Raw genomic sequence first — 12,202 nt, 5'->3', positions numbered from 1 at the left:
TGGCTGTGACATCTGTCACCCCATTGATCACCAGGATTGATTTGGCTAATCCAGCTGGCTAAGCGGGTATCCCCTTCCTCCCTCACTGCTCCATATGCATCCCTCCTGAAGCTGCACACTCAGTCGAAGAGGAAGACCATCCACGATAGAGGAGGACTGGTCTTCGGTCAAGGGTATACAAGTAGCTGCAGTCCCCTGCTAGAACCTCCAAACAAGCTCTCAAAAGAGAGGCATTACAGAGGTGGACAGAGATGACCAACAGTTAACTAAATATTCTTGCAAACCTACTCTGTCCTTCTGCCTCAAGGTGCTTTCACATGTATCCTTGCAAACAAACAAACAAACAAAAATCTCGAAAATAGGTACTCAGAACGACCACTGAAAAATGACTGGGAAGATTTGCAAATCAGAGACAATACCAGTTTTTCCCCTTGTGCTCTGATAAACCAGAGAGCCATCTTTTAAGTTTGCAAGGAACAATCTCACCAAATCTACATAAGAAGATGATGTGAAAAGAGGAAGATTTCCTGAGTACCTACTGTGTGTGTCCTAGGTACTTCCACAATTTAATATCATTGTAACTCTTAACAGCCTTGAGAGGTGGAGACAGAATCTCTGTTTTACAGATGTAGCAAATGAACCTCTGAGATGTTAAGTAACTTTCCAGATTTCCACACCTGGTAACAGATTCTTCACAGCACTTACCATTACCTGATGCTATTTATTTTACACACTTAGTACCTGCTTATCATCTGTCTCCTTCCTCTATAAATATAAGCTACATGAGAGTAGAAACTTTGCTATTTTGTTCACTACTATATCCCCTGGAACAGTGCCTGACACATAGTAGATGCTCAATAAACATTTGTTGAAAGAACGAAGCGTTAGAACCCAGGTCTGACTCCAAGTCTAGGCTTCTCTGTATATTGCTCCCAGGTACTATCCAGAAGTGAGGGTGATTACACAGATAACTGGTTCGATACTCTGAATCCAGCATGAAAGGCAGACCCCATGCAAGGACCAGGCAGAGAAAACAAAATGAGAACGAATGAAAAACTGGACAATGACATGCTTCTGGAATCACTAATGGTCATAGATGAAAACCTCTCAAATGAACCTTCAGCATTTACTTCTCCTCCCTGCCCTCTTAAAATCCAGATCTAAAATGCATAGTAAATATGGGCCTGCTTCTGACATTTACATATCTGAGTCCATCCAGCTCAGTGCCAAGGGAGTCTAGGCAAACTTGGCCTGCAGCCAAGGATCCCTATAGTGGCTGAAGCAAACCTGATATCCCTCCTTTGCATGTATAAGGTATTCACTATCACAGGAAGGATTCCTTCTATTTTAAGCAAGATGGAAATATGCCAATAAGAACAGAATAAGGCAGGGTGCAGTGGCTCACACCTGTAATCCCAGCACTTTGGGAAGCCAAGGCAGGTAGATTACCTGAAGTCAGGAGTTCAAGACCAGCCTGGGCAACATGTTGAAACCTCGTCTCTATTAAAAATGAAAAAAAAAATTCCTGGGCACAGTGGCGCATGCCTGTAATCTCACCTACTCGGGAGGCTGAGGCATGAAAATTGCTTGGACCCAGGAGGTGGAGGTTGCAGTGAGTTGAGATTGAGCCATTGCACTCCAGCCTGGGTGACAGAGTAAGACTCTGTCTCAAAGGAAAAAAAAAAAAAAAAAAAAAAAGAACAGAATAAGAAGGAACCTGTGCATGTCTTACTGAAAATCAGCAGAAATTCTTGGAAAATATCCGTTGGATAATGATCCCACAAGATCTCTGACACACTCTCCCAGACTTTTGTGCCCATCTATAGAGGATTCTGGGACAGGTGCCTATCCCACTACACACAAGCATGGGGAGCCCTCTAAGGTACAATAAAGACAGTAGATCCCTGCTGTACAAAAATTCACGGAGCCAGCCTTGTCCAGGAAATCAACATGGGACATGCCTCAAACATGCAGACATGGGTTTGCATGTCTATTTGCAAATGAGCCTTGAGAGTTACATCCACCATTATGAAGGAGTTACACATGATTGCAAATATAACCCTGGTCACTAATAAATGAGCAGGTGCTGTGCCCAGCTGCTGTTGACTCTGAAGAGCAGATTCCAACTGCATTCTGCCTGTGTGAGGGCATATTCGATGGATTAACTGTGAAGGCAAGAAGTACAGAGAGTTTCCTTTTAATCTGGCCAAATGACCCCAGTCCAAAGTGTCCTGAGCCTAGGACCCAGATGATGTGAATCTTCTCACTCCTGCCCTAGTGTCAACTCAGAGATGGTACTGTTTTCTCTGCTCTTTGCTTTCCAGTTAACATAATCCTATGAAGCAACTTTGCATAACTGAATAGAAAACAAGCTATGCCTAAAGGAAATCACGATGTGAGTGAAGAATTTACTTCAAAGACATGACACCCATAGGATATGGTTGCTCTCCTGGCTCTTGAACCTCAGTTCTAGACACAGCACTGGTGAAGGAGCCAGAATCCTCATGGTTCAAGCCCCCAACATCAGCCTTTAGAATAGAGAAACCTCAGTGGAAAATACAGGAGCACCCAGGGCCCATCAACTGGCTGGCTCATTCTGGAACTTGTTCAACAATAATGAATCATTTATTGAGTATTTACTACGTGAAAGGCACCCTACCAAAGTTGGAGGGACAGCATTAAACAAGGTCATGATAGTTTATAGCCATATAGAAGAGAAATACTATGGACAAGTAACTACAGCTGTAGTAAGTGTCATCAAGGTCAGGATGCTGTGAGGAAGATAACAGGGGAGCCCAGCTTGATCCCTGAGGAACTGACATTGCAGCTGCCTTCTACATAGCAGGTAGCCATTTAAGTAATAGCAGGGAGGAGCTAGGTAGCACCCCATGAAGGACACGTGCGCACAGTGTGTTCATCTTCAACGACGAGGCCAGCATGACTGGCGCAGAGGAATGGAGGGGAAAACCGCATAAAGGGATGCTGCCGAAGTTGGCAGGGCCAGACCACCAGGGCCTTGCAGATCATGTAGGGTTTTGTCTTCATGAAAGAGCAATGAGAAACTATTAAAGGGTGTTTTGTCTTGTTTTGCTTTGTTTTGAGACAAGGTCTTGCTCTGTTGTCCAGGCTGGAGTGCAGTGGCACTATCTTGGCTCACTGCAACCTTCTCCTCCCTGGTTCAAGCAATCCTCCCACCCCAGGCTCCTGAGTATCCTGGACTACAGGAGCACACCACCATGCCCGACTAATTTTTGTATTTTATGTAGAGATGGGGTTTTGCCATGTTGCCCTGGCTGGTCTCAAACTCCTGGGCTCAAGTGATCCACCCACCTTGACTTCCCAAAGTGCTGAGCCACTGCACCCAGCCTTATTAAAGGGTTTAAACCGGGGAATGATGTGATCAGATTTTGTTTGGAAAGACCACTCTGGCTGCAGTACAGAGAAGAGGTGCGAATCAGCAGAAACAGGTGAGGGGGGATGGGTCAGGAGGCTACTACAGGAGCACAGGTGAGAGATGGTGGTGGTGGCAGAAAAGGGGAGGAGCAGACAGGGTCTGGAAAGAACTTGCAGGTAATATCTGCAGGCCTTGGTAATGGACTGGATATGGGAGGAGAGGGAACACCAGGTATAAAGGATAAGAGTCTCGAGTTTATAACTTGCAGAGGCAGTGGTGACCATTTATTGAGATTAAGAAAAGGGGCCGGGTGCAGTGGCTCATGCCTGTAATCCTAGCACTTTTGGAGGCTGAGGCAGGTGGATCACCTGAGCTCAGGACCAGCCTGGCCAACATGGTAAAACCCAGTCTCTACCAAAAATACAAAAATTAGCCTGGCGTGGTAGTGGGCACCTGTAGCCCCAGCTACTCAAGAGGCTGAGGGAGGAGAATCTCTTGAACCTGGGAGGCAGAGGTTGCAGTGAGTGGAGATCACGCTACTACACTCCAGCCTGGGTGACGGAGCGAGACTCCATCGAGGGGAGGGGAGGGGAGGGGAGGGGAGGGGAGGGGAGGGGAGGGGAGAAGAGAAAATGAGATTCTCATGTCCAACCTTTAGGCTGACTACAAGCAGTACAGTGAACAGGGTAAGAACTTGGGCTCTTGGAATCAGCCTGAGGTCCAAGGTAGACTCTGCCTCTTGCCCACTGGGTAACCCTGGGTAAATTATTCAACTTCCTCATGCTTTTGTTTCCTCATACTTAAAATGGGACTATGGGTAAAAGTAGCATTTACCTTATAAGGCCACGTGAAGATGAAATGACACATACACTGCTTAGAGCACAGCCTGGCATTTGTAAGGCTCAAAAGATGTCAGCTGATGTTACTGAAGGAGCAGTCACTTGAGCAACCTAGGGAGGTTGGCTGAAACAGCATTCTGGAAACTTTAAGACTCTTCTTCCTCCCTCCCCATCACAAATTTATAGGGAACTAAATACAAAACACAAGTAAGCCTGACCCCACCATATCTTGGGAAGTACAAGCACTGTCATTGGCCACAATTCCAATTACACATGAACACTCCCTGTGGTATCTGTCTACAGAATGGGACTAGCAGAACTAGCTGATGAACCAGTTTTCCTGGTGAAAGGTCTGGGTGGGTGAGTCAACCATTTACAGTGCAGTGAGACAAAGCTGTGGAAGTAGAGAAGAAGGATATTTAACCTGTCCAGAGGGCTCAGAGAAGGCTTCCCAGACAAGGTGACCTTGAGCAGAGAACTGAAGGACAAGTAAGAGGTGGGAAAGGGCATTCCAGGCTGTGGCTGAAGTTTAAGTAAAGGCCTATAGGCAAGAAAGGTCCTGGGGCCTTAGGCAATTGTATATGGCTAGAGGAAAGACATAAGGTAGGAGTGGCTAAAAATGTGGCTGGAGATATAAGCTGGGGCCTCATGAATCACAATTGGCTTAATCAGCTGGGCACAGTGGCTCACGCTTGTAATCTCAGCACTTTGGGAGGCCAAGGCCGGTGGATCACCTGATGTCAGGAGTTCGAGACCAGTCTGGCCAACATGGTGAAACCCCATCTCTACTAAAAATACAAAAAAAAAAAAAAAATTAGCTGGGCACAGTGGCAGGTGCCTGTAATCCCAGCTACTCGGAAGGCTAAGGCAGGAGAATTGCCTGAACCTGGGAGGCGGAGGTTGCAGTGAGCCAAGGTTGTGCCATTGTACTCCAGCCTGGGTGACAAGAGCGAAACTGTCTCAAAAAAAAAAAAAAAAAGATTGGCTTTATCCTGAAAGCAATGGGGAACCACTGAAGGGCTTACACTGGGAATACAACTGGAACAAGGGTACAAGTTAGGAACAGCATAAAGGATGAACTGTAGGCTGCAGAGGAGTTCCAACGCTGAATCAACAACAGCTAATGCTTACAGAGCACTTACTATACACTAGGTCCTGCTCCATAGTGTGCTCCCCAGGGGAGGGACGGTAGTGGCCAAGACAGAATAGTGACAGCAAAAGTGGAGAGGAGGAGATGAATTTGATAGATATACAAAGAACAAAATTGAAAGGAGAGAGAAAAAAGGCAGCTCTTTCTTGGTGTCTTCTCATTCTATAATAATACACATGCTGATGCAAACTTGAGAATATAACCCCTAAAAAAGCAAGGATTTTGTCCTATTCATTGCTGTATCTAGCATTTATTATAGAAAACAGACAATCAGAGCGTGCAACAGAAGTTTATAAAATAGAACTACATAAGTGAAAAACTATGCCTCTTGGCATGTCTTCAGAATCTAGAGCAGGGACCTGAACATTTTTTATGGCATGGACACTTTCAACAGTTTGATAAATACTATGAACCTTTTCCAGACTGTTAAGCATGCAAAATAAGGGAAATCTATTATACTGAAATATAGTTCTTAAAATATTTTTTAAATGTGTGGTCTAGTGATGCAGGTGTTTGTTTACTAACGTACTGCATAATGGATCTGGTGGCAGATGTAATAATTATTCTGATTTTAAAATGGTGATGAGCATAAATGATATTTCAAGATACCTGCAACAGCTGTAATGTGTTATGAAGATATCTATAGTTTCTATTGGTGACCAAGTCACAGGTACTGCTGATACACATTGTGACCTGCTTTCTTAATTGAAAAAAATGTTACCTTTCAGCTAAAGGTTAAAAAGTAGGCCAGGTACAGTGGATACTCTGAATTATCTCCGACAAGGTACCCTAGCACCAGTCTGAGAACTTCAGCTCTATATACAGAGAAGGACCAACATCAAAGGCAGGTATCAAGACTAGGCACAAAACACTGTGTATTCCTTGGTTTGCCCAAGAATATGGACCCTGAGCGGCACGCCCCCAGGGCCTACCCTCTGGCCCCCAAAAGAAGGATGCTGCAACCCAAATGAAAAGATAACTCTTTCAGACTCACGAAATCATTGCCCTTTCTGGAGAACCATCTAAACACCACCAGATCTGTCTGTAGTAGCTTTTCTCTGCTCTCAGATCCTGAGGACCTCAAAGACCTCTCCCAAACACATGATGCCTTCTGTCTCCCAGACAAAAGATTTAGGGAACACTCTCAGTAAAGTCTTTCTAAGAAAAATGTTGAGAAAAGAAAAGAAATCTAAGACAGATTAAAGATGTTTGCCTAGAATCTACTTTCACACCTCCAATGAAGTGTTAAGATAAAAAATATATATATAGTTATGATATGTTACTTTAAGGATATGCCAAATGTTGTTCCCAAAACATCATATGCAACATCACTATCCCAATTGTTTGCCCAACTGGGCAGTGCTCAACTCTAGAAAGGAGGGTTTTCTAAGGAAGATTTTTCAGGCTGTAAAGGATGAATCTGAAAGCCACTGAACAAAATGTTTTCAGAGCCAGGAATAAGTTTCTAAAATGATACAATAAATGTCAATTCAAACCACCTTCTACCTCCTGTGATGTCTGTGCAGCAAGTGATCAAGATAAGACATGGAAGAAAAGCTAGGAAGAAGAGAAAATAATACAAAGTGGGAGCCCTATAAGAAAACTGAAAGAGAATAGAATTCAAGGCCAAGTCTGCCTCTGTCATTTTCCTGCTTTGTGACTTTGGGCAAGTTTCTTAAGCTCTCATATCCTTCCCTCACCATGAGCATTAAATGAGGTCACATGTATAAAAGTACTTCCCAAATCATGTTTTAAAGATATAAGGCAACAGTATTCCATGCATGAACGTGACACAGAGCAGTATCCCAGGATCACGAATCCTAGCAATTCTGGAGTGACACTCAGTAGCGTCACTCGAGGGAAAGAGAAGAACAACTCAAACCTGTTGATGAGAAAAGCCACAGCATCAGCTCAGTTCTATGCCTCCTTAGGAAGGAAAAGTAGAAGGAAGATGAGACTGACTTTCCAACCACCAGCACCATCATGGCTCCAGATCAAGATGTTGATGGAGACTCTGACTTTGCAAGCCCCTCACAGATGAAGGACCAGCTGCAGACCAACACTTTCCTTTAACCCTTCCAGACAATGACAGGCATCTTACCTTGAACTTTCCCATGATCCTTTATCTACAGCTGGAAAGCATGACTTCTGTTCAATCTGTTTTACTACCCACTGTCTAGTATTCATCTTGTGCCCCCAACATGGAAATGGCCAAGCAACAAGTATAGTGGGAGCAGGAGCCCCTACTCCAGCTTGAAGTGTATGACACTGCCTCATATCTTAAGCAGCCAAGAGAGGGCTGTGCCCTGTGGCAACTGGCACCAAGGGCTGCTTGCTTCAGTGCTCTCTAGGATGTCCACTCTGCCTAGGACACCAACTGCCAGTAAAGCAGATCTTCAATCCACCCCACCCTTACCTTCCCTGGGGAACCCAAGATCTTAACACCTGCAGTGAAGGAAATCCATGGAGGCCACCAACAGAGAAGACCTCAGGACTCCCTATGTTTGAGCCTAAACACACCTTCCAAGAGCCTCCACACCTGACAGGTGCTACAGGGCGAAACTGCCATTAATTATCATGGCCTCACGCAGCCCAAATGGTACAGACACAGAACAAGAAGGAAAGGGGTTTTACTGGTAAAGGGATCTGCCTGGAAATCTTCTATGATCCAGAAGATAAACCAAATTTCATTCTAATTGCTTTTCAACAAGATAAACAAAGTGGACAAAGCTGACAGCCTCTTCAACACACAGGCCTCTAACCTTCAATGTGAGTTTTCATAATATAATGGATACAAACCCATTATGAGGGGTCACCAGTTGCACGAAATGGCTGCATGGTAGGCTGGCTGAGTACGGTGATAAGATAGCTCAAGAAGGGCTTCGACAGGTAACCACAAGACTGGCAGTGACAGGAAGGAGTGGTCTGAATACTTGAACATGGCTTGGCGACTTCAAAACTTAGAGTCAAATGACAGTACTGGTCATGTGATATTATTCTTGTTTAAATAACTTACAACTTTGTTAACCTGAATCTGACACTCTAGCTTCTTAGCTTCTTCCCCCTCCTGACAAAAGCAACTGCTTTTATGAAAGCATTTTGAGAACACAGTTTCTTTAGACAGAATGGCTGCATTAGAGGTGCAGGGGCAGTACCTTAAAGGAGTATTTGCGGCTTATGCGATCCTCAGGGGCCACAGGCGAGATCACGTAGCTGGGCAAGGGGATGCTCCCGAGGACCGCTTCTTCTCGGCTATCTTTGAATGGAAAAACGCATCAGAACAACCTTCTGGGCAGCTTCCCTGGGCTCATCCATTCCACTGCTTCCAGAACTTCAGCCAAGTTGTTTCCTCCCCTTGTAATGTCCATCCTCCCCTGACCCACACACAGGCAAAACTCTATCCATTCTTTTTTTTTTTTTTTTTGAGATGGAGTCTCGCTCTTGTTGCCCAAGCTGGAGTGCAAGGGCACGATCTCAGTTCACTGCAACCTCTGCCTCCTGGGTTCAAGTGATTCTCCTGCCTCAGCCTCCCAAGTAGCTGGGATTACAGGCGCCCCCCACCATGCCCGTCTAATTTTTGTATTTTTAGTGGAGACAGGGTTTCACCATGTTGGCCAGGCTGGTCTCGAAGGCCTGACCTCAGGTGATCCACCTGCTTGGCCTCCCAAAGTGCTGGGATTACAGGCATGAGTCATAGCGCCCGGCCAGCCCTACCCATTCTTAAAAGCCTATCTCCTCTCTTTTTTCTAAGAAGCCTCCTCAGATTCTGCCATGATGGAATTCACTTCTCAGTCCCCCTGAACTGCTTTGAAAGCACCAATAGCAGTCTAGCCTAAGCTCTTTCTCCACATTTTGAGACCTCCCTCTTAACAACACGTAGTCCCTAACTTTATGTTCTGGGGCTCCACAGAAGCTCAGATGGCCAATTCAATTCACCAGTTGCCCATCCAACGTCCAATAAATCCAGATGACAGGTTACAAAATACAATCAATGATCCACACTTCTCATTTCTCCAGAGTACCTCAAAGGTGGACCTATGTCCCAAATGGGACAGAAACAGAAATGACTCTGAATCTTGAGACCCTTAGTAGCAGGCAAACTGGATTCTATTTACTTTAACCCAACAGACTGAACTTCCTGTGTCAGGACTGGTAAAACCGAAGACACCAACCATCCACATATGTAAAACTAAACACTTTGGCAGGGTAATAAGCTACTTGTTAGCTCACCTTTATAGTAAAATAAGCAGTAATCAGCAAGCACAAACCACCTCCTTTTCCACAGCCTCATCCCAGAACTGTCCTGCAAAGCAAAGAAAACTAGTCAGGGTCATATCTGGGCATACTGTTGTCCCTTTCCAAGAATGCACAACCTGATTCCAGAACCAAATATTTGCCCATATTCACTCTTTCTTTTAATAAATAAAAAACATGTTATTGAATAACCATTCTTTGAATAGGACATTAGAACTTAGATTAAATAATGGTTTATCCTAAGGAAGCAGGGTTTTTATTTTTGTCTCCTAGAAACAAATTAATGTATAATATTATAAGCCACTTTCTTCTAGAAAGTAAATTAAGAAAGGAATCAGTTCTTAACAAAAAGGTTTTTGTTTGTTTATTATTTAGGTGGCTACGCTATCAAATACCTCCATTTATGCTGACTGGAAAACTGAATTTACATTGAACTATTAAAAAGAGTCTAAGTTACCTAATGAATTAAGTGAGGCAAAGTTCTCATTAGACTATGCTCAGTTCTGTGCCATATAGGATGTATTCTGCTCTTGTGTTTTCCTTCCATTCAATATAAAAGGATTTGGATTCTCTTTGCTATCAAATTGTCTCATAAGAAAAATCTGTCTTTACTCATCTGAAATGTAAATGTTTATATTTATCAATAATGTTTTAAATTATTGTGAATATTTTTTAAAAACATGGCAAAGGCAGAAAAACAGAATGTTTTAGGGTGAGTGTTCTCTCAAACCTAGGAAAACCTCAGAGCATCTTTTAGTTTTAGAGATGGCTGTTCACATCTGTAATCCCAGTGTTTTGAGAGGCTGAGGCAGGAAGATCACCTGAGGCTAGGAATTCAAGACCAGCCTGGGCAACATAGTGATACCCCATCTGTAAAAAAAAATTTTTTTAATTAAAAAAATAGAGATGGCTGTTAAATTGTCTTCCTTCTGCAGAAGTTTTTGACAAGCTTGAAAAAAATCTAACAATTTCCAAACTGAAATACAACATGAGGATTGTTCCTCCTCTACTTACTAAAATGCTAAAAGCAAATTTAACTTGATGATTTCAACTGTTTATCAGTTTTATCTTCTGCAAATCAAGAGATGATTTCTAAGGTATTGGCACATGATATTTGCTTTGTCTGGAGACCTCTTATCTATGCTTCCATGCCTGGTTCAAATATCACTTCCTCCAGGAAGCCTTTCTGGACAACCCCCAGTATAGCCACTGTCTGTTGTGTGTCCACAGCACACAGATCCCTTTGGTTACAGTACAGCCAAAGGGCCTGGGCTAGGTGTTGGGAATTATTTACAAATACTTCCCTCTCTCTCCATATGTCAAAGGAGCATCCTTTGTTTAACGGGGACAGGGATGCAAACGGAAGAAGTCAGAGGGTTAAATGACTCAAGTGAGAAAAAGACATGGGCAAATGTAAGAAAAGAGGCAGGACAGGACTGTGAGGGGCAAGTGGGAGCAAGAGAGGGTGGTACCAGGAGTGTCCAACAGAAGAGGCAGGGAGCTGTTGCAGCTGCCATAGGGCCAGAGTTGCAGAGGAAGATTTTAAGGGGACTTTTGGGATTTCTCCTGTGTGCTATGCAATGTAATGCCCTCCTCTGTCTTCCCACAAAGCTTCACCAAAACTTACATTGCAGCTCTGACATTTTTGGATGCTATGCTAGGTACGAGACGGGGCTGAGTGATAATGTGACAAGTGAGAGATATGCTATCTGCTTCTCCTGGTAGCTGATGAGTTCCTCAACGGCAGGAACCACGTTACTTTCTCTTGATACTTGCTCTTAGCAGCTTAGGACATGGCAGGCACTTTGCAGCATAGATGAATGAATGACCGGCAAGGAGAGAAGAAGAGCAAAAGAGACAGGGTCTCTAGCTCTGGGAACTCGCAACCCAGCCATGAACAGAGGACCCCAGGCAGGTCAACTGGCAGCAGGGATTCCAATGAAGAATGACCTCAGCCCACAGAGCCGACAAGACTTCCTGACTGAATGCATGTGGGGGAAGGAGGATCTGGTGATAGTGCTGAGGTTTCCAACCTGAGTGCCTGGGAGAATGGTGGTAACATTACTAAGATCTGGAGAAAGCAGTCCTGGGGAAATGGCAGGCCAGGGTAGTGAGGAGATAATGAGCTGAATTTGGCTGAATTGGAATTTGAGATGCTAGGTGGATATGTATGCTAGACAAGGGGGAGAGGAAAAGATGAAAATTTTCAGCCAAATAATAACAAAGAATCTTTGACATCAGGAAGGCCAGGGCAAGTAGAGGACTGGCAGGAAGGCTAGATTCAGGCTGACCACCCGCACTGTGGCCTGGACCCCAGGGCAGCCAATAGCACCAGGGGCCAAAGTGGTCAAGTGGGTTTTGGGAGAGAAGCTGTAACCATTGAGCAGACAGTTCACTCATAAGAACAAACAGCAAATAATGCAGTGCAGCAGGTAGAATCCAGCTGCCTCAGACAAACTCAGTAACAGAAAGCTTATGTGCCCGTCCCTAGCTTCCTGGGGACTGGGAAAGGAGAGAACTCAGTCAAAGCCATTTCCTCCACAATTCTCACTCCTCGGCATCCTC

The 12,202-nt window shown here is 44.3% G+C and overlaps 1 protein-coding gene across 50 annotated transcripts in view; it reads right to left on the bottom strand.

Annotated features, from left to right (window-relative positions):
- PLEKHA7 (pleckstrin homology domain containing A7) overlaps positions 1 to 12,202 on the bottom strand; it is a 239,888-nt gene that overhangs the window by 72,456 nt on the left and 155,230 nt on the right. For all 50 annotated transcript variants that reach the window (XM_074014161.1, XM_065528439.1, XM_065528441.1 and 47 more), the window contains 2 exons: positions 9,614 to 9,686; positions 8,539 to 8,639 (listed from right to left, as the gene is read on the bottom strand). In XM_074014161.1, the coding sequence (XP_073870262.1) occupies positions 8,539 to 8,639; positions 9,614 to 9,686 (174 nt within the window). The remainder of the gene's footprint in view (positions 1 to 8,538; positions 8,640 to 9,613; positions 9,687 to 12,202) is intronic.

The sequence above is a fragment of the Macaca fascicularis genome, chromosome 14 (genome assembly GCF_037993035.2).
Source record: "Macaca fascicularis isolate 582-1 chromosome 14, T2T-MFA8v1.1".
In the NCBI taxonomy this organism is placed as follows: Eukaryota; Metazoa; Chordata; class Mammalia; order Primates; family Cercopithecidae; genus Macaca; species Macaca fascicularis.
The sequence above is the reverse complement of the archived record's forward strand: the minus strand, read 5'-3'. Positions and strand labels throughout refer to the sequence as shown.